Source organism: Staurois parvus, unplaced genomic scaffold (genome assembly GCF_062004578.1).
Source record: "Staurois parvus isolate SC_StPar_1 unplaced genomic scaffold, SC_StPar_1.0 ptg000080l, whole genome shotgun sequence".
Taxonomy (NCBI): Eukaryota; Metazoa; Chordata; class Amphibia; order Anura; family Ranidae; genus Staurois; species Staurois parvus.
This window is the reverse complement of record NW_028317876.1, coordinates 7,767,115-7,789,768: the sequence shown is the minus strand read 5'-3', so window position 1 is coordinate 7,789,768 and position 22,654 is coordinate 7,767,115. Positions and strand designations below refer to the sequence as shown.

Below are 22,654 nucleotides of genomic sequence, written 5' to 3'. Positions count from 1 at the left end.
TGAAGTATAGTAAACTGTGGGTTTTTGTGCCTGGGGGGGGGGGGCTGTCAGCTTGGCTGTATGGGGCCCCGTGGTTTCTAACAGCAGCCCTGTCATTGATTGTTTACCCTAATGATGCAAGTTGGTTAGTCTGCAAATTAATGCATTCTCCAAAACATTTGAAATCTTAGTTATTCTTTAATATATATTACCTAGTATACTAAAGGGAGAATATGCAAACAGTTAAAAGATTAACGCCAAGCAGATATAACAGTCACAAATTTAAGTAGCTCTGTATTCACTGATGCATCATAAACTATTTTTTAAATGCAAGCAGTACCTGAATTTGACCTGTTAATAGCCTTTTGTAAACACATGTACAGCAGAGCTCAGTCTGAGAGTGGAAGAAGAAACACAGTGAGACAATCTAGTTGTACTGTAGTACTCGTGTTAACCAGCATGCTGACAGGAGGGGAGAGCAGAGTGACAATAGGGTTCATCTGTTCACTGCTTAGGGGACTTGTTAGTGTTACTTGACCGCAACAAAGAAAAATCAATTCTTCTGCCCTGCCAGGATACACTGTAGTTTCACAATCAAGAATTTACCTGTCTTCATGCATTTAAAGATGGTTTCCTCTTACTCTACTCTCACAGTGTCAGCCATATAATTTTCCCATCATTCATTGGCTGGAGAAAGTTTTTAGTAAGCTGGGACTTCATGTAAAAAAAACTGCAGTTCAACTGACAAAGTACTTAAGTCCTTTCCTAACATACCTACGAAAAATGACAAATGGGATCTGGTTAGGGGTCAGTAAGCTAATGAAATCATTGAATGTGTTCTTAATCTGAGTCATGGCAGATTTCAATACTTTTTTTTTTTTTTTTTTTTTTTTTTTTTTTTTTTATTTATTTTTCTGCTTTATTTTACAGGACACGGGAAAGCCTGGCTTCCAATACTTCAAGTATTGTGGAAAGTAACAGACGGCAGAATCCAGCTCTGAGTCCTGCCCATGCTGGTGCTGGCCCAGCTTTTAACTTCCGAACATCTGCTGCAGAAACTACAACAACGGATGCTGATAAACTACAGAAACCCACTAACTGTTTGCAAGCTTCTGTAACTAGTGTTTGATAGCCGCTCAGCCTCAAATCTTGTTCTGTCTCATCCTCTACAGCAAAGTTTACTACACTGGGACCGATGTTTACATCTCTTTACAAGCAAGCCTCACATCCACAGCTTTTGTGTCTTTCTAAAACTGTGCTGCTAATTAGCCCAGGGGGCAACAACAAGAACAAATACCAACTTGTTGCATTTTCTTTTTTTTTTTTTCTTTTTTTTTTTTTCTCAGTTATTTTTATTTTAGATTTTAATTTTTTTCTTGCCCTCATTACTTTACAATCATGTAAAGCTCAGTAGGAAGTGAATTACAGTAGAGGTTAATATGCACATTATTCTTCTTCATGTAACTGTAACAGAGCACATTCAGGAGTCTAGACACTGTAATAATTTTTTTTCTAAATTATGTTCGTGATGCTGTGCGGCATACAATGATCAGTACTTCCTTTAAAGCAGCGGTGCTCGGTAAAAAAAAAAAAAAAAAGACAAAAAAAAGAGAAAGGAAAAACAACTTTGTAGATTAGCAGAACAGTTTTTATTCTGTTCTGTATCCTCCTTAGTTATAAAGACAGAGAGAAAGAAAGTCTATTTATTTTTACCAGTGTAAAAAAAATGTTAAATTACCTAATTTTAAACACATATATATTCCTACTTAGTGCCCATGATGTTAAGCAAATGTGAAGAACCAAAATACAACACCATATCACTCTGCAATAACTATTGCTACATCTGTGCTTCTTTATCTTCTTCTACAAGTCAGTGTGCTTCACATATGAATATAAAAATGTATTGGATGTGTTGTTCAGGGATCTGCATGCAGTATACAGAATGACAGTTGTGTTACTCTTGCTATAACAATACACTCAAGTCATTAATAACACAGTATTCTCATAATTCAGGCAAATTGAATAACTGTAACACAAGTTCAATGGAAAAGAATACCCTGTAGAAAACAAATTACCTTGGTCCTAATATTTAACAGTTTCTGACTTTGGAATATTGGTGTTTGGAATTTTTTAAGAGAGGCTATGAAATTGTGAGCAGCGAACCTCAAGAAGTAAATCTTTGGTTTTAATGAATTTCTGTGAAAAAGTAAGCGCTGGCATAGCTTACATCTAAGCTAATGTAACACATTGCCCAAGTAAAAGTGGGTGAAATAATACCATAATGTGTTTAGCTACATCTGTGGGTGTACAGTGAGAAAGCCATTGCTGCACATCATCAGCTCATTATCACACAGGTATTGCTATAATTTAATAACCTACTGATATTTATACATAAACTATTTCATTGTGATTAGTATTTTCTGACAGCATTTTATTGCCATGGTGTTGCAACCTTTTGCCTTGGTTTTGCAGGAAGGAACAATTGTAAAATTAAAATCCAATGAAAGCAGTATTAAACCCAAAAGTAATCATTTTATTATTTTTGCAGCTTACCAATACTTTGATGTGATGTCTTTTTTCTTTTTTAGGCTTTCTTTCCCTTATTTTCTTCTGGTGATCCAGCCAGTAAGCCAACAGAACAAGCTGTCCTGCAAATGTAGGAGTTAGTGCTGAGACAAACCATTTACCACTAACAGGGGTGCCTAATGATCAGCTTTTCTTTATTCACGTAAAATTATTATCCCAAAAGGAAAAACATTGTTGCAGTTTTTGCTTTTGTAACTGCAGTGTGAGCTGGAGTTAGGTTTCAATTTGTTACTGTATCTAAATCTGCTAGCATATCTAACATTCCCCTCCCCCCCCAGGCTGATAGTGTTGCTGTTCAAAGGCGCCCCTGTGCTCTTAACACAAGGGACTCTAATACAGGAGGTGTGCTACTGGCAAGATCACTAGGTTAAAACAGAGGGGTAAAAAGCCTAAAAAAGAAAACAAATGCAGCCACCACGTTGAATGATTAGTAAGCTGCAATATATATTTTTGGTTTTAATACCTCTTTATGTTTTGGCATGGGGTCAGCACTGAAAGGCAAAGGCAGTAGGTGGCTAGTAACATCCATGACTACAGTAGCAAGGTCACCTGTGATCTTTAAAATGGTGTGCCCTATGTTACAGTTACATAGGGATTTGGAGCATGTTTAAGAGAAACCATATCCCTGACTAACCCCAAGGAGCTCAGGTTGTGACAACCAGCTTTCAGTGCCCACTGGCTACTTGGCATTCTCAATCAATGTTGCTGCTGAGCTACCTATTTCTGTACTAACCAGATAAATTGATCTAGTCTTGGTAGCCTTAATGGTGCTTATACCAGTGGGATAACAAGCACTTATAATGGCTTCTCTAATTATTTTAGCAACCTTTTGTAAGTCATGGTATGTTATGACTGATGAAATGTAAAATCTGGTTACGTTACTGCAGTTTGCTTCTTGCACTGCCTGATTAAATCACCCCAACATGCTAAGAGAAGCCAGGGAATCTGTGCAGGGTATAGTTACTGAAGAGGAAAGCCAATAGCTTGATAGCGATGTCATGAACTGATTCAGTAGTTATGTCATTAGAAGCCTAAGGGCAGGAGTAGATGGGCTTTGAGATGGTGCTAATGGCATGAGTATGGCATCAGTTTGAGGCACTTCTGAGATCATTTAGAAATTGACAGGCACATTTAACCTGCAGATTACCTCCATATGACCTGCTTCAAGTGCAGAAAGTATGGGCATGCAAAACCATATTGAAGCAAACCAAAGCTTATCGATACAGGGCTCAATTCTTCTGTTCTTCTATTTGTAGTCTGCCAAAAAAAAAGAAATAGAAGAGGATTGGGCTGTGTAGAGTAAAGGGCAGTAACAGCCTACATTGGCTTATAGAAACCAAATTTAAGTTCACTGTAGTCCAAAAAGGTAAAACTGGGCCCAAATGGTTTATGTGCTACTGTATTGAGTATGTTTAAGTCAATAAGCTCAGTATCTCAAATTCGTCCTTTTGTAGTTGCAATGAATGGGCTCACATATAACATTTTTCATATCTTGTATTCCTTTTCATTTTTGTATACCCAGCGCTGCTGCTTTAAAATGCCACATTTAGTTTCTCTGTCCACAGATATTTTTTTGACAGTACCAGTGAATTAGCAGCATAGCAGAGCCATAGGAAAGTTGAGAAACTATAGTGCCAAATATGATAGTACAGAGCAGTTTGGATTTCTGTATACATTTACAGCTTACTCATTTACACTGCAAAGTATTTAAACATTCAAATATTTTTCATTCTCCCCTTCATAATTTTCTCTTTACTTTTTCTAGAATCCCTGTGTGATTTTCAGCCATATGTTTTATCACAGAACAAAATATTGGGATATGTACTAACCCTCCGAACCTCAGTGTGTTGTCATCACATGCTCTCTAGCAGTTTCTAATGGAGCACTGAATATTAACATTATTATCTAAATCAAACAGAAATCCAGAAAAGCACACAGAAGGAATCTAGGAAGAGGAATATTTTTTGCATGGTTATTACAGATTGGTAAACTGAACACAGAAGCTCCATTAAATAGGAAATTCACCTTTTGTGGAGTTAACTTCCAGTAAAATTATTGGCTATGCTCTTCAACATAAGGCCCAAGCTGCATACATGATATTTAGTACAAAAGAGTAGGGACTGATCCACAAAACAGATGGAACAAATGGCTGCCTATGGTGTAAGCTACACAGGTAGCATGTAACAGTGCCTAAACACAAGTGATTTAAGTACTGTGATTTAAGTACATTATGTGTAATCAGCACAGTTGGAGCCATTTGCTTAATTTGTTTAAAGATCAAAAACTTCTTTTAGCTATTGATTTTTGCTAGCTAAAACCTGCTACTAAAATTCAACAGTGTAGTTCTACCCTAAGGTATGCAAAGCCATCACTTTTTTCATAGCTCACTATTGCAACATACACAGCGGCATTGCTGATGTGCTGTCTTTTGCTTGTTCTTCATGCACAGGAAAACACAAAGCTGTGAAGATGTTGCCAGTATGTATCTGCGTCTTCAGTAGCTTAGACATATGCAATAGGAGAATGATGCAAAGACTGTGCAAAGCATCCTATTCCTATTGCCATTTACATCAGTTCGACTGTAGAGGAACATAGAGAAAAGAATTAGATTTGAGCATGTTAGAGTGGGGAATTGGCGGTTAGCTGTGGTATTCAGGGATATTCTGCTCCATTAGCAAACCTAAATCCAAAAACTTTGGGATATCCCTAACTGAATATGACAAGGTTAGAACATTATACTCTGTGGAAGCATAGGCTGTAAGCTGGGAATAACATGAATCAGATAATCATTTGGAACAAATCAAGAGTGCTTACTTTCTTGAGGCATAGGTGCAGCTCCGGAAATTAGTTGATGGAGAATAATAGGTGACTTTTTTTTTTTCTTTGTTATCTGCATTTTTTTTAAACTTTGTTTCTAAGGAAAAAGAAAGGCGAGTTTAGCCTAGTAATACGATTTCTTTCAAAAGGAAGGATATAATTTTATTTTATGTAGTTGTGATTGTAATGCCTAAATTAGGCTTCTCAAAATGACATAATTTGTGACGTTGATCGGTTGAACAGTATGAAGTATTACTGAACAGTACTTTTTTTTCTTTTCACATCATTTTTTAATCAATTAGTCACTAAAGATTCTTGTTTTTATTTTGTATTTTTTTAAAATCTCTGCAATCTTCAAACCTGCAAGATAAATGTGAATGTGTATTTCTGTTTTCCATTTTGTCAAGTGTGATTTACAGAATGTGGTAATGCAAAACACAAGATGCTGGAAACTTTGAGTCAAATACTGGAAGAACTTGGTATCTCAACTGGCAGTTGTTATGTTCTAGAACACTAGTATATTTTTTTGTAAAGGTAGTCTCAGCATCTCCCATTATCAATTTAATATTTCATTCGTTAAAAGAAATACTGGATCTCAGAAGAAAGCAGACTATTTTTTATTGATCCTTTACTAGTTCTCAAGCATCTTAGGATTTATTTTGTCTCTAGTGAATGGAAGTATCTAAGATATAGAAAAAGGCTTGTGTTTTGCTGATCTACTGCTTCATCTACAAAAGGGCATCTGTTGTTCATGGTATGGTCCTTTAAAAAAAAAAAAAAAAAAAAAAAAAAAGGTACGTCTTCTTTAAAGTGGTTGTAAACCCTTGCATACACCCAGTTAAGTGACTGGCCTCAGCTGATACACATAGATTAAACAAAGCCTCCTACATAAATTGTACCTGTTTGTTTTTAGCACTCTCTACTCTGTTCAAAGTGCAGAATTTATACAGCTTGTCTGAGTTTTCAGAAAGCAGTGGGCGGGGAGGTGAAGTTACTCTGCAAAGCTTAGTGAGAGCTGATTGGTGGGAAGGGACACTCCCCCCCCCCCCCCTTTCACACAGGAACAGTGCTGAGGCTGTCACTCACAGGCTGTGTGCTGTAGCTCCCTCCCCTGTCACTTTTTTTTTTACAGAAGTGACTCATGCAGATAGCAGAGGACAAGGCAGGTGACAAAAATGCTCTGGATTGAGACAAGCATACAATATGAAGAGATATGATTTGTTCATATATCATATCAGAGGTGTTCAACCACTTTAAATGGAATACACTTTTAAAGGGATTTTAATAATTTTTAATTCAGTAACTCTTTGCAGTATTTACCATTCCTTCAGATTAACTTCATGAAATGGGACACTTTTTGCTGTTAATATTAGGATGTAAAATTTACCAGTTATATGCTTTGAGTGGCGACCAATTTTTTTTTTTTTTTTTTTTTTTTTTTTTTTTTAGCTTAGCCTGTATTCCTGGGAACCTTTGACATCAGGGGGCTTTGACTGCACAAGTATTGGTTTAGCTTAGATAATGGCCATTTACTTTGTGAAAACATTCGCTGTTTTCTTGGTCATTGAATCACACGCTGGCCTTTTTATGGGAACAGGACATCCTTGGCATAGTTCCAATCCTGCCTCCATTACATTGGTCATTATAAAACCAAAAATGAATGTCACACTCCTCCTTGTAGATTTTCTGAGTGTGGGTATGATACCTCTGTAATGGAGGTGACACCTTTTTTTTAAGTGGGTGGGAACTTCTAAGAGGATATTGTACCACTGTTTTTCCAAGAAGTCAGCAGGTTATTCAGCACGTTGATAGCCATCCCCCATTGGTTTATTAGTTTGGATTGGTCCTACCCTGTAAGTGAAGGGTACACTTTAGGCTGAGTATATAAAAATCATTCAGCTACTACACATTTATTTAATTCACATGTATATTTTACTTTGTAGTATATAATTTATATAATGTGTTTACCAACAAATCTGGTGCTAATATGCCACTTAAGGTTGGATAAGTTTCCTTCCGGTCTATCAATATTTTCAAGGTTTTAGGCAGACAAGATTTTAGGTAACTTTTCAAGCATCTCCAATTAAGTTTATTTTAAAAGTACCCAGTACTAAGAAAAAAAATAGACAAAATGGCAATAAAGAGTGTTTTATAATTACCTATGACACGTTTAGTTGACCACCTATCAACTGAATTCCAGAATAATGTTATGCAGTATTAGGGACTAGAGAACAGAACTTTTATATGACTGTCAGTGTATAGAAATTATTCAGCAGGTTATAATGTTACAAAAAAAAAAAAATCCAAGTACTGTCTACTGGTATTGCATTTTATTTCAGAGCTTGTGGCATTCGGTTTACGCAAATGCATTTTGTGCAGCCTCAAAACATCAACACAAATCTAATGGCTTTTTGCACACTTGAGTCTAATTGTTGCTACAGTACATGTTGTATTTTACTAATGTGTTTTTATTTGCTTTATATTTTTTTTATTTGTTTTTACATACAACTACCTCCACAACTTTTAAACGGCAGCAATGTTAAAGTATACTGTACAAAACAAACATTTGAATCATATGGAATCCTCTTAAGAACATCAACATTTTTTGTATAACGAACCATAATTTTTCATTACCGTGGTTTGTTTCACAAAGACTAAATTTTGGGTTTTTATATGAAATGTATATTGTAAATTTAAGGGCAGACAAACCTTTATTAGTTTCATAACAGTTGGAAAGTCCACCAACTCTTTGCATTACAGCCGAAGGTTTCTTCCTGATGTCACCGAGCCATTGCAAGTCTTCAGGGGCCGGTGGCTTTCGTCGTAAATTTGCCAGCTTGACCGTCCTATGATGAACAAAGCCAGATATTTCAATACTACCGATGAGTTGACTCCGCTATGACCTTGTTGTTTATAGATAAAACTCATGTGAAAGAAGTCATACTTATTTCTTCAAGTCAGTGACTGAATGTGACTATTACATTAGGGGAATAAAGTCAATACATACAAGGAGGACTTTACTGTATGTTTAAAGAAAATTTTGCAGCCAAGACTGCCTTGTATAAATGTGTTTGCACTGAAAAAAAATAATAAAAAAAAATCTAATTCTCGGTCTCTGGTTGCTGTAAAGCCCATCCACATATGGATGCTCTGTTTATATTGTACAGTATTTCATATAAAGAAAAAATGCAGTTCATGATATGTCTTCCCTGACGTTGCTGAATTCTAACAGCACATTTGTACCTTGGTTTTTATTGTGTCCGTGTATCATATTGTAAAGGATGTTTTACCTGTCATGCTTAGCATTATAACTTAAAAGGAAAAACATTAACAGGGATTTTTTTTTTTTGTAAGACTAAATACAAAGGTCCCTTTCTATGTCAATATTGTGTCCCATGTTCTGTAGTGTTCTGTGAAATATCCATTTTAATTTTTTTTCAGATTGTGTTACTTTCTAAAATATTAAATAACATTTTGGATATATATGTTTTAAGCAAACAGACTTTTTGTGCTGCAAAAGACCATGTTGGAGACGCATTACGTCCAGGGTCTTTGTAATTACAATTACTGAGAGGGATTTTTACAGTTTTCTTTCCTCCAGTCCACATTTAATGGCCATCATGTTCTTAGGAAAGTTAAAAAGGAAACCTAGGAAAGGATTGTATAACAGTGGAGGACACTGCTAATGAGATATGTTGGGCTGTGCCCCTTATTAGAGATATTTTACCATTCAGATGTCGGGAGTGGAAGCTACAGTCAGTGATACGTGCTGGGCATTATATATCTATCTGCTCCCTATTTTAACCTTCTAATACGCCATTTGCCAGAGGGAAGTATTTCAATACCAACCTCCATTGCTGCTCTGAGATGTGATGTGGCTGAATACCAAGAGCCACAAAGGAAGAGTATATTAGAAAATGTGGAATGTTGTGTCTTAACCACTTGCCCTCTGGAAGATTTACCCCCCTCTAAATGACTAGGCCATTTGTTGCAATACGGCGCTGCATTACTTTAACTGACAAGTGCTCGGTGATGCAACACTGTACATAAATGGCATTATGTCATTTTTTTCCCCCACAAATAGAGCTTTCTTTTGGTGGTATTTGACCAAAAAAGACTGACAATTTTGAAGAAAAAAAACAATATTTTTAACTTTTTGCTATAAAACATATCCAATAAAAAAATTAACATTTCATTAACTTAGGCTAAAATGTATTCTGCTACATGTCTTTGGTATAAAACAATCCCAATAAGTGTATATTAATTTTTTTTTCTTTTGAAGTCCGCGGACGTGCGAAAAACAAAAAACCCGTAAGTGAACAAAAAACGTGCTAGTGCAAAACCAACACAAAAAAGTGCACTTAGGGGAGTGCTTTGTCCACCCCCCGAAGGGGTAGGATCTCTACCCTGATCCCCCGGGGCATGAAGCTCCTGACGGGGATTAAGGTTCCCATATGGTCCTCCTAGCCAAAAGGCCTGGTGGACCCCTTTCCTTGTGGTTAGCCGAAGCCAGCCACCAAGTACTAAGTAAGGGGGCTCTCCCGAAGAGAAAACCCCCTAGGGACAGAGGAGGAAGGAACCAAAAGGCTACACATCCTCCCCCTAGACTTCAGGGTAGGCCCGAGGACCCACACCCTATCATCCATGAAAAAAGAAAACACACACATAAGTGAAAGTGAACAAACGTGGGAGAAAAATAAGTTAAATAAATAAAAAAGTGGCCGTGCAATTGTGCACTGGCTAGGCCCTGAGGCCCGTAGCATAAAAATTGCCCTGGACTTAGCCAAAAGGCCTAACCCTAAAAGGCGCAGTGCAGGAAAAGTGTTTGGATCAGTGACCATGTGCACGTTTTATTAATTGGTTTACATGAAAGTTATAGCATCTACAAATGGCGGTGTATGTATACATGCTGGGTTTTTTTTCTATACTAGTAATGGCGGCAATCAGAGACTTATAGTGGGACTGCGGCAGGCATTTTGACATGAACTAACACTGGGTGGGAATTGACTAATTGCCACTGACATCTCCAGTGACACTAATACAGTGATCAGTGCTAGTAAAAAGCATTGACACTGGACAGGAAGGGGTTAACATCCCTGCTGACAGGAGAGAGATCTGTGGTGTTTACACACAGATCTCTCTTCTGTCAACTTCTCCACTGATCCTTGTGTCCTGGCCATGAATCGCTAGTCGGGACCCACTGATTGACATCTTTGGGAGCCAATGACAGTGCAAAATCACTTATATTTACTTATTTTGCACAGCACATCCACCCTGTAGCAGTACTTCTGGGCCTTAAAGTGGATTATAAGTAATTTAGGATTACCCACCTCTCACAGTGACAATTTATCAAAGTAGTACCATGGCACTCTGTGTGGTACATTTTCTTTAGCCCACAGAAATCTATCCCTATCATGAAATGGCTAGTTGGTTGTTTGTATGGCTCCCAGGGCAAAGGTTTTTATTCTGCCCCATGCAGTATTTTGACTTCCAAAACATGTAGATCTCCACCATCTTATAAAGCAAATATACTTGTTTTCTTAAAATGGGTTGGACAATCTGCAAAGGGAATAATATGTATTGTGTCTTATTTTCTTCCCCATTTTTCCTCTTGGTTGAAGCGCAGTGTTATGTGTATGGGCAGTAGTCAGTGCTGGCAGACATCGCCAACTATCTGGGAGGGAAACGGGGAGCAATACTGCTACAAACAATTGCAACTGTTTCTGCTTTGATAAGCCAGTGGCGAAGGTGTCTGGTAACAGATTATTGTAATACTTAGCAGATAGACAAGCCTACAGGAGCAATTAGATAATATCTGGGATATTAAAAACAGAACTATACTGCATCTGAGCACCACAAACCCAAACTACTTAGTCCATTTTTAATATTCAGTGCAAACTCGCCCATCCTTGCTCTATGCTTTTTTTTTTCTTCTGAGAAATCACTTTTGAGAACCCCCCCAATTAGCATTTTTGGCTGCGGCCATCTCAAGTATGGGCAGATGATTCATGTACCATTTACTTCCTGGAATCTATCTGCCCTTAGCTTTGGCATGCTGGCAGGAGGGTGTGCTCAACTGAGAAAACCCCTCCTCCCCACCTGAAGACTTCTGGGATGTATGACCTCATTTACCTAGGCCTGGAAAACAAAAAGCAGCAGAAGAAATAAAAAAAACTAAATAAAAAAAAGTGTAAAACAAGTAAATATTATATACTTTGCTTTGCCTCTACTAATGCTAACAACATAGGGATTAAAACATTGTTGATTGAGTGCGGAAAGTTCTGCTAAAACCAATGTTAATGTGATCCAGAAAATACAGCTGCAGAGCTAATGTCTGTAAGTCCTCTCCAGTTCTTAATATTCCACTAAAGCCAGTTTCCAGGCAGGCCCTCACATATGAGGTAGGTAGGTCTGTGTTGTGCAATTGCCTCTTTTTCTGCCATTGCTAATCCATCTCAAACTTTCAAGGTAAGATTAAGTCGGACCTCTGATATTAAGGAATGCTTTAGTAAACATCATTGGCTATGAGAAGTGTCTAGAATCTTACAGTAGGTGTGTATGAGAACAACCCTCCTGCACTCAAACAGGTAAGCAAAAAGGATGCACTAGGTCAATTCACGGATGGAGCCTTGAGCGCAAAGGATATATTTTCAGAGTGCCTAAACCAAACATCTTATTATAGAAAAAAGGGGGTAGCTGTTGGTAACCACTTTAAAAAAAGTTAATTACCTGGCTATCACTCTGGTCCTGTGGCTGATGTACTGTATGTCAGTATATCATTTACCCAAAACAAATATGCACGTCCAGAGTTTTGACTTCACTTGTGCATGCTTGTTCCAGGTCAATGGACCAAAAAACATAAAAGTAAGTATCAAGCATTTAAAAAAAAACAAAAAGACTAGTTACATGTTTGCTTTAATTTTTAGCTTTGACTGCACTGTACATTTATTATACAGGATTTATATAGCCCCAACAGTTTGCGCAGCGCTTTACAATATAAGGGAGACAGTACAATTACAATACATTTCAGTACAGAAGGAATAGGAGGGCCCTGCTCATGGAGCTTACAATCTAAAGGATTTAGAAGTAACCTGTCAGGAAATAAATATAATATTTGCTGCTGTTAACTTTTTTTGAAGGTGCAAGCGCCAAGGCAGCCTTACCCTTCCATCACTACTAATCCTTATTCCTGGTCAAAGACTTGCTAATAGTATACTAAAGAAAAGAATGACAGCCTGGTACAATACACCTTCAACAACAAGTCAGCATGGGCAGTGTCATATTTCTGCTCTTTAAGTGAAAAGCAGTCTATTTTCCCATTTGCTTCTAAACAATTTGCAAAATCTTTACATTAGATATGTGTATTTTAATTTATTTGGTAGAACACTTCTTCCATTATATGAGATATTATTATATAGGAATTAGTTATATAGGAACCATTTGCGCAGCGCTTTACAAAATGAAGGTAGACATTACAGTTACAATACAATTTGGTACAAGAGGAAACCGAGGACCCTGCTCGTTAGCGCTTACAATCTAGGACACGTTCATACTAGCCAGTGGATGGTCTGTTTTAGCGTGCAGCTGGTGTGTGCTGTGTAGAAGCAGTGACAAGTGGTGCCCTGCATTTTACAGTTTAATACACTCTTTGCCTTTTTTTTTTGTTTCTTTGCTGGAGCTGTACACTGTATTCTGGTCTCCAGACAGTAGTGCGATGGCCTTTGGTGTCATCCAGTGCACTGAAGAAAAATGCAGTATGTCTACATTGTTCTGCACAGCAGCTTGATAGTGTGAATGGGGCACATAGAAAACAATGCTTTTCCGTGTGTCCTAGCAGGGACCTTCATTAATCCACTGGTCACTGCAGTATGCGTGAAAGAGCCCTTGAGCAACCAAGTGTGTAAAAAAAAATGTTTACAGAGTGTTGCAGGGGGTTTAAATCCACCATGAAATGTTGAAAAAAATCAAATCAAACTCACTAAATTCTGCTATAATGTATAAAGGAAGTACAAATATAAAAGGTTAATGGACATGGCAGGAAGAGTCCATTTAGTGGAGGTGTTGAGGGGGTGAAATTAATGCCTTCATACAAATTACTCCTATTTAGTCAAAGCCAAGCTTTGCAGGGTCCACCTGACTGGTATAGATCAATGTGACAAGGCTTCCAGAATCTAACAATGCTCTACTCAGCTTCCCTATATAGTAATGGGACATATCTGCCTCCCAGTCTCAAGTCCTAGGTGTGCTGCAACAACAGGTTTAGCAAATAGAGACATACAGTTGTGTTCAAAATAATAGCAGTGTGTTGAAAAAAGTGAATGAAGCTCAAAATCCTTCTAATAGCTTGTATTTCCATACACACAAATGCATTGGGAACACTACATGTTCTATCCCAAATCAAAACATGAAGAAAAATATATCAAATTTGTGTTGTTCCTCTAAAAAAATTGAAGAAAAGTGAATATTAGACTGTTAAAAAAAATAGTGTTTGTATTCTTCTTTACAAACTCAAACATTCACTATATAAACTGAAAAATGTTTGAAGATTTTGCTTTCCTTTGAATCACTTCATTAATATTTAGTTGTATAAGCACTGTTTCTGAGAACTGCTGTACATCTGTGTTGCATGGAGTCACCCAACTTCTGGCACCTGTGAACAGGTATTCCAGCCCAGGATGATTGGACTACATTCCACAGTTCTTCTCTAATTCTTGGTTTTGCCTCAGAAACTGCATTTTTGTTGTCACCCCACAAGGTTTCTATTGGATTAAGATCCGGGGATTGGGCTGGCCACTCCATAACGTCAATCTTGTTGGTCTGGAACCAAGATGTTGCACGTTTACTGGTGTGTTTGGGGTCGTTGTCTTGTTGGAACACCCATTTCAAGGGCATTTCCTCTTCAGCATAAGGCAGCATGACCTCTTCAAGTATTCTGATGTATTCAAACTGATCCATGATCCCTGGTATGCGATAAATAGGCCCAACACCGTAGTATGAGAAACATCCCCATATCATGATGCTTGAGCAACCATGCTTCACTGTCTTCACAGTGTACTGTGGCTTGAATTCAGTGTTTGGGGGTCGTCTGACAAACTGTCTCCGGCCACTAGACCCAAAAAGAACAATCTTACTTTCATCAGTCCACAAAATGTTGCGCCATTTCTCTTTAGGCCAGTCAATGTGCTCTTTGGCAAATTGTAACCTCTTCAGCACATCTTTTTTTCAACAGTGGGACTTTGCGGGGGCTTCTTGCAGATAACTTGGCTTCACATAGGCGTCTTCTAATTGTAACAGTACTCACAGGTAACGTTAGACCTTCTTTCATCTTCCTGGAGCTGATTGTTGGCTGAGTCCTTGCCATTTTGGCTATTCTTCTATCCATTCAAATGGTAGTTTTTCGCTTTCTTCCACGTCTTTCAGGTTTTGGTTGCCATTTTAAAGCATTTGCGATCATTTTAGCTGAGCATCCTATCATTTTCTGCACTTCTTTATATGTTTTCCCCTCTCCAATCAACCTTTTAATCAAGGTACGCTGTTCTTCTGAACAATTTCTGGAACAACCCATTTTCCTCAGAATTTCAGAGAGGAATGCACTGTAACCAGCATGTACAACATTTGCTGCCTTCCTTCCTTAAATAAGGGCAATAATTGCCACCTGTTTTTCAAAGAATGAATGACCTCACTAATAGAACTCCACACTGCTATTATTTTGAACATGCCCCTTTCAATTAATGATTCAATTACACAGAATCAGCAGCATGCATGTCATGACTGTTGGGTCTGTTGGATTTCTATTACTCTACTACTCCTGCTAGTAAATTATTTGCCATGTAGATATACCATTTCTACCAAAAACAGTGATTGATCAGGTTAGTGATGTCTGACTGCTATTATTTTGGACACAACTGTATAAAGAAGACAATCAGCTGGATATTCATCCAGGCAGGGACAGCATACTGTATATACCACTAATTGTTCTACCCCTCATTTCTCCATAAATCAGGGTGCTAAAAACACCAACAGGTAGTCACCAGGATCATAAAAAGCAATTAAACTGTTACTAAACCCAGGACCCTGCATTCACTATATCTAGTCCCCCATAGTACACAGCACATGGGAATGCAATTATTATAGTAAATATAAACTACTAAATACCTTTTCTCATCAGCAGTATATAGTCTTGTGACTTCTACCAGTGTCCAGCCAAACACTGGGAGGAGTTTTCATTCTCCTCTGACTGTCCTATGAGGCTGCATGACTCCTAACCCTCTGTCTGGACAGAGCTGATTGACCCTGTTACAATCATATGCACCCTCCCCCCCAAAAAAAAAACCTCTTTTAGAAATACACACCAAACTGAGCATATGCAGAGTTCCTCCTAGGGCTCTGTACTATCAGCATATGGATTGGGGTCTGTGGAAGAAGGGAAGGATCAGAGAGAACAGGATCAAACAGCCTTTTTACACAATGCGGAGGATTAACCCCTTAGGTTCCACAATGAGTATAACAAGCATGCTTTACTGCATAAACAGACTGATTTTACTGTTGTGGGTTTATTAACACTTTAAGGTGTTCAAGCTGTTCTTAACTGTTCAATAAGCCTCTCAGGCCAAAGTTTGTAACTCATGGATCCATCAGCTTTTCCGTTGTAACAGCAGGCGATGGTAGTCTCCCCCCCTTTCCCCCAGGTAAGGGTAAGACATACTTTATCAGCATGCACTTTAATGTTATTATAGAACAGGGGTCAGCAATCATTAGATCGTAATCTACCAGTAGATCTCAGCCAGGTGACTAGTAGATCGCAATCCGGGCTTGCTTACCTGCCATCCCAGAGCATCAAACAGAGTGCAATGCAAAGGGACTACTTGTGAAGCTGGAGCTGTAGTAGGGAGCCAGAGCTGCATACTGTGAACCGATGCCTCCTATGTGGTGCTGGCTCCTGTCCCATGCGGAGTGATACCAACTGCACTCCACCTCTCATCCTGGCTAATGGTCTCCAGAGTGGTGCCAGCAGGAGGAAAGAAGAGATCTTCAGGTCAGTGTGAAGCAATACACTGGCCATAATAGTATAGTGCTGCTTTCACACTGATATGCTGCGGTTTACCCACATCATGGATGCAGTGCAGTGTACCTGCAGCTTTCCTGTGGGTTTGCTGTGTTTATCTATAGACTTCTATTGTATCCTGTGGGTTTGTCGCACTTCCTGAAAGCGCACTAAAACTCCGGAGTTTGGGTGCAGTTTAATAAAGTGCATAACACCTTCAGGATATAATAGAAGTCTATAACAAAGCACAGCTAACCCAGGAAAATTACAGATGCACTGCGCTGAACTTGCGGTGCAGGTAATTTGCAGCACATAAGTGTGAATACAGCCTTATACGGGACTCAGAACAGTAAGGGTTCACTTACAATTGCAGTTTGAGGGTTGGTAAAACCTCACAGTTAAAGATGTGTTTTTACCACTCCCGCACCAATCACACCCTATTTAGCTGCAGTGGCCAGTGCTGTACACATGTTGCAGCCGCAGCAGGAGTTATATGCCCTGTCATGGTTGGTGGCTGTAGCACCTGCCAAGCATGACCCATTCAAGTGAATGAGGCCGCTCTGCTAGTGTCCTGCAACCTTGTGCAATACAGCAAATACAGAATTAAAGCAGGCAGTGTTGTGTTGATTTCTCACCACCTGCTTTAACCCCTTGGACCCCGCAGAAGCATGCAGTTGTGGGGCACTTGCAGAGTGGCCCCATTTACTTGAATGGGTCATGATTGGCAGGCGGCAGCACCCACCAAAAGCAACAGGAGGTTTAATTCCTGCTATGGCATATATACATCTTTGGCTGATGCCTCAGCAGCTAAAGGGGGTGGTAAAAACATGACTTAACTGCAAGGTTTTACTACCTCCCAACTTCCAACTTTACATGTGAATAAGGGTACCGCTGCTGAATGCAACTAAGGACTCATTCACAAGTGCAGTAGGCACTGGTTCTTCTCTATGAAGTAATCCAAATGTTTTTGACAGGCGATGAGGAGGGGATATGTTGCCTCCTCACCACCTGATTAAAATCCATGATTGCCATGCAAAGCAGGTGTTTGCAACACGGTAGTATGGCAATTAGAGGTTTAAATCAGGTGTGAGGAGGTAACACTGTGCTCGATGATCTTTACTTTTCCCATGTTGTTCATGTAGATCTCCACCTTTTTAAGGTTGCTCACCTCTGCTATAGAATGATTCTGTTCCAACAAGTGACGTGCCAACGGTTGGTTAGGAGTCAGGGAAGCAATTGCCTGGCAGACGGCAAATCCTTGGTTGTTGAACCAATACCTAAAATAGGTGATAGTCTTAGACTATCTTAGATTGTCTATATAGTACAGCTTGCTGGGACATATTGAAAAAATAAATAAATATATATACAGTATATATATAGAGAGAGAGAGATGAGATGGTGGTCTCCACAAGCTCTAACATGGGTGATGACTCTAGTGCATGTAAAATATGTGCAAACCTTTCTCAAGACAAATATCCCTGGTGACAAAGCACAATTAATCCCCACCAACCCCTTCCACTATCATCCCCAGTGGTGACGTCATGCAGTATGTGCCATGAGATGCATATACAATGCTCAGCATATATGAGTACATCTGTTTTGAAAAGTAAGATTTTAATCAATATCTCAATGAACACAAGAACAATTTCCTAAATTTTGACAAAACTGAGTTTTATAGAACATTTGTTTAGCTCATTACATGAAAGTAAGATTAATAATATAACTTAATTACAAAATCTTCAGTTTTACTCAAATTAGTTGATGAAAAAATGAATACACCCCGCAACAAAAACTACTCCATCTAGTATTTTCTATGACCTCCATGATTTGTAAGCACAGCACCAAGTCTTCTAGGCGTGGAATGAACAAGTTGGCGACATATTGCAACATCTATCTTTTTCCATTCTTCAAGAATGACCTCTTTTAGAGCCTGGATGCTGGATGGAGAGTGATGTTCAACTTGCCTCTTCAGAATTCCCCATAGATGTTCGATGGGTTCAGATCAGGAGACATACTTGGCTACTGAATCACTTTCACCCTGTTCTTCTTCAGAATTGCAACAGTGGCCTTAGATGTGTGTTTTGGATTATTGTCATGTTGGAAATTTGCACAACGACCAAGGGCATGGAGTGATGGTAATATCTTCTCTTTCAATATAGAGCAGTACATCTGTGAATTCTTGATACCATCAATGAAATGCAGCTCCCCGGCATGCAGCTCCCTGGCACCAGCAGCACTCATGCAGCCCCACAGGACACTGCCACCACCATGTTTCACTGTAGGCACCATGCATTTTTCTTTGTACTCCCCACTTTCGCAATGCCATACAGTTTTGAAGCCATCAGTTCCAAAAACATTTATCTTGGTCTCAGTAGTCTTCTTCTTTTTTCAGCACGGGCCCTGACAAAACCTTGGCAGGCTTTTTTGTGCATGGGCTTTCAAAGAGGTTTCCTTCATGGACGATACCCATACATGCCATTCCTCTGCAGTGTACGCCATATTGTGTCATGGGAAACAATCACTCCAGTTTGTCTTTCTACTTCTTTAGCTAATTGGAGTGAACTTGCAACCCTTCTCATCAGAAGATGCTCCTGTCGAGGTGTTAACTTCTGTGGACTGCCTGGACATCCATGTGAGATGGTTGCAGTTCCATCTTTGTTAAATTTTTGTATCACTTTTACTACAGTATTCTGACTGATAAGTAAAGCTTTGCTGATCTTCTTGTAGCCTTCACCTTTCTTGTGTAAAGAGATTAGTTTCTTTCTCAGGCTTTGTGACATTTCTCTTTCATGTGGTGCCATTGCTGACAGTAAGAAATGGGAAGGGGTTTTCTTTGTTAGGTAGGTCCCTTTTATTATCAACTGTCTGCTGGACACCTGTTTAGTGAATAATTAGACTCACCTGTAGTTGAATTCTTGTTAATTGGAATTTTGTTGGCTAAAATGTAGCTTTATGCAGGCCATAGATGGGGAGAAAAAACGGCAGATTTTTCTTTTAAAAAACGAAAATTCGGTCGTTCAAGCGGCCGACGTTACCATCAATGGTAAAAAAAATCGGCCGATTTTCATCCCTTCTACAGCTGGCAAAAAGTGTCCCTGCAGAGAGCTCCGCTATTTCTGACAGTTCTCTGACAGTTCCTTCACATTTACAGCGGTTGAAACATTGTATCTATTTATTTCCATTTAGGATACAGATGTTTTTATTCGGAAACAAATAGATACAATGTTTCAACCGCTGTAAATGTCAAAGAACTGTCAGAGAACTGTCAGAAATAGCGGAGCTCTCTGCAGAGATACTTCTTGCTGGACTGGAATTCTTCTTATTTTCATCCTACTTCTTCTTCTTCTTCATCCTCATCCTCTTCTTCTTCATCATCCTCATCCTCTTCTTCTTCTTCATCCTCATCCTCTTCTTCTTCTTCTTCATCCTCTTCTTCTTCTTCTTCATCCTCATCCTCTTCTTCTTCTTCATCTTCTTCTTCATCCTCATCCTCTTCTTCTTCTTCTGCATCTTCTTCTTCTTCATCCTCATCCTCTTCTTCTTCTTCTTCTTCATCCTCATCCTCTTCTTCTTCTTCCTCTTCTTCATCCTCTTTTTCTTCCTCATCCTCTTCTTCTTCATCATCCTCATCCTCTTCTTCATCATCATCCTCTTCTTCCTCTTCTTCTTCATCCTCATCTTCTTCTTCTTCATCCTCTTCTTCATCCTCATCCTCTTCTTCTTCTTCTTCATCCTCATCCTCTTCTTCTTCATCCTCCTTCTTCCTCTTCTTCTTCTTCATCCTCTTCTTCATCCTCTTCCTCTTCTTCTTTTTCTTCTTTTTGTCTTCCTCTTGCAGGTCACTGCTCATGCGCAGATTTTTTATCGGTAAAAAATTGGCCGATTTGCCCACTAATTGCCGCCAAAATCGGCCGTTCGGCAAAATCGGCCGATTTTTTTCCAACTTTACCGAAAAACAAAAACGGCCAAAATACCGAAAAACGGCCGACCAAATCGCCCACTAACGATCCGAAAATCGGCCGATTCTATTTTCGGCCGACAAATCGGCCGATTTTCAACCCATCTATGGCCTGCATTACTCCTAAAACTTTTATTGGGGTGTATTAATTTTTGCAACATGGTCTTGAATGAATTTGTTAGGAAAAAATACTTTTTTGTGTGCGCAAATTAACAGATCTTGGTTGCAATCAATGGCTGGTATTTGTGGGAGTATTTTGTAGTATAGTGTCCCATAGAAAATGTTGATTCTGTAAGGAAAGGGAAGGTTTTCTGACAAACCTGTTGGGGTGTACTCATTTATGCCGAGTACTGTAAGTGCAAGAAAAACACAGTATGGCAAGATTAAAATCATAAGTAAGTACCTACTACAAGTAAACACCAAATCAGTGGGCCCCCAAACCAAATAAAGAACAATGAGGAAAAACGAAATGGAGGCAGTGCTGAGCCTCCATGGGATGGCTGAGAGACAGACATGAACTCCATGGGAAAAGTGTGAAAGGTCAACCTGAGCCAGGGTAAACTTGCAGAAGGAAAAAGGCAGGCCTCCAGTCAGAAAAACGACAAACAGCCAATTGCCTCTTAAGTTACATAATTAGTCTGACTGAAAAAAAGACAAAAGTCCATCCAGTTCAACCATAGAAAAAAAAAAAAAAGTTATAATCCTATACCCACAGTTGATCCAGAGGAAGGCAAAAAAAAACCCAGCAAAGCATGATCCAATTTTTTCCTGCTGGGAAAAAAAATCCTTCCTGATATCCAGAGAGGCAATCGGATATTCCCTGGATCAACTTTACCTATATATATTAGTATCCAGTTATATTATGTGTACCTAAGAAACAATCCAGGCCTTTTTCTGAAGCAATCCACTGAGCTGCCCAGAACCAACTCTTGAGGGAGTCTAAGTACAAGGTGAGAGCTAGGGAAGAATAATATAATGTAATTGAAAGCAGCAACAATAGAAAGAAAACATTGTGTTCAAAAGAGCTAGCAATCAGGAGTGTACATCAGAGACCTCTAGTGGCCAAAAGGAGGAAATTAAATCAGGAACATACTGTATATGGAAACAATATGCAAAGCTACCATGACAAATGACATAAGAGATGAGAATATTTCTCTTTTTTAAATTTTTGCTTTTTGTATATCATGTTCAGACTTGTTTGTGTTCCTGTTTTTCTCAGGTTTAGATGTTCACCTTGTGGTCACCTACCTTTACACAACATTTTTCAATGCACATATTTATGGATTATGTTTCTGCATACATTATATAGACTGCACCTGGGCTGACATCTTTCTTTGCAGTGCGTGAATCCGATTGAGCATGCATTTCACTTGCTGAAGACAAAACTGAAGGGAAAATGCCCCAAGAACAAGCAGGAACTGAAGACAGTTGCAGTAGAGGCCTGGCAGAGCATCACCAGGGATGAAACCCAGCGCCTGGTGATGTCTATGCGTTCCAGACTTCAGGCTGAAACAATTGAGTACTGTTCGTGATACTCCCCCCTAGCTTTGGCTGTATCTTATCTCTAGCCTCTCTTTTTTTTTTTTCTTCATCTCTTCTAACATTCTGCTGAAACTTTGTGATTTATATATACAGCACTGCTTGGACTTTGAAGAAGTCAAAGGCAAAATGAACAATGAAAAATGAGAACTTGTTTTAGTTGGCACTGCTGTATTCTGGCCTGCAGCTGTATGTCAAGTGGTCAGCTTGTGTGATAAACTGTAATGTGGATATATCACAACAATGGTGGCTGGGAGAACTAGGCTGCAAACTGGGACAACTACAGTGCCTTGCAAAAGTATTCATACCCATTGAAATTTTCCACATTTTGTCATGTCACAACCAAAAACGTAAATGTATTTTATTGGAATTTTTTGTGATAGACCAACACAAAGTGGCACATAATTGTGAAGTGGAAGGAAAATGATAAATGGTTTTCAAAATGTTTTACAAATAAATATCTGGAAAGCGTGGCGTGCATTTGTATACAGCCCCCCTGAGTCAATACTTTGTAGAACCACCTTTTTCTGCAAGTACAGTTGCAAGTCTTTTTGGGGATGTCTCTACCAGCTTTGCATATCTAGAGAGGGAAATATCTGTCCATTCTCCTTTGCAAAATAGCTCAAGCTCTGTCAGATTGGATGGAGAGTCTCTGGGAACAGCAATTTTCAAGTCTTGCCACAGATTCTCAATTGGATTTAGGTCTGGACTTTAACTGGGCCATTCTAACA

The 22,654-nt window shown here is 38.9% G+C and overlaps 1 protein-coding gene across 1 annotated transcript in view; it reads left to right on the top strand.

Moving 5' to 3' along the window:
• STOX2 (storkhead box 2) overlaps positions 1 to 8,492 on the top strand; it is a 139,284-nt gene extending 130,792 nt beyond the window's left edge. Inside the window, exon 4 of the mRNA XM_089669634.1 lies at positions 910 to 8,492. Within this exon, the coding sequence (XP_089525760.1) occupies positions 910 to 1,108 (199 nt within the window). The 3' untranslated portion in view covers positions 1,109 to 8,492. The remainder of the gene's footprint in view (positions 1 to 909) is intronic.
• The last annotated feature ends 14,162 nt before the right edge of the window (positions 8,493 to 22,654 follow it).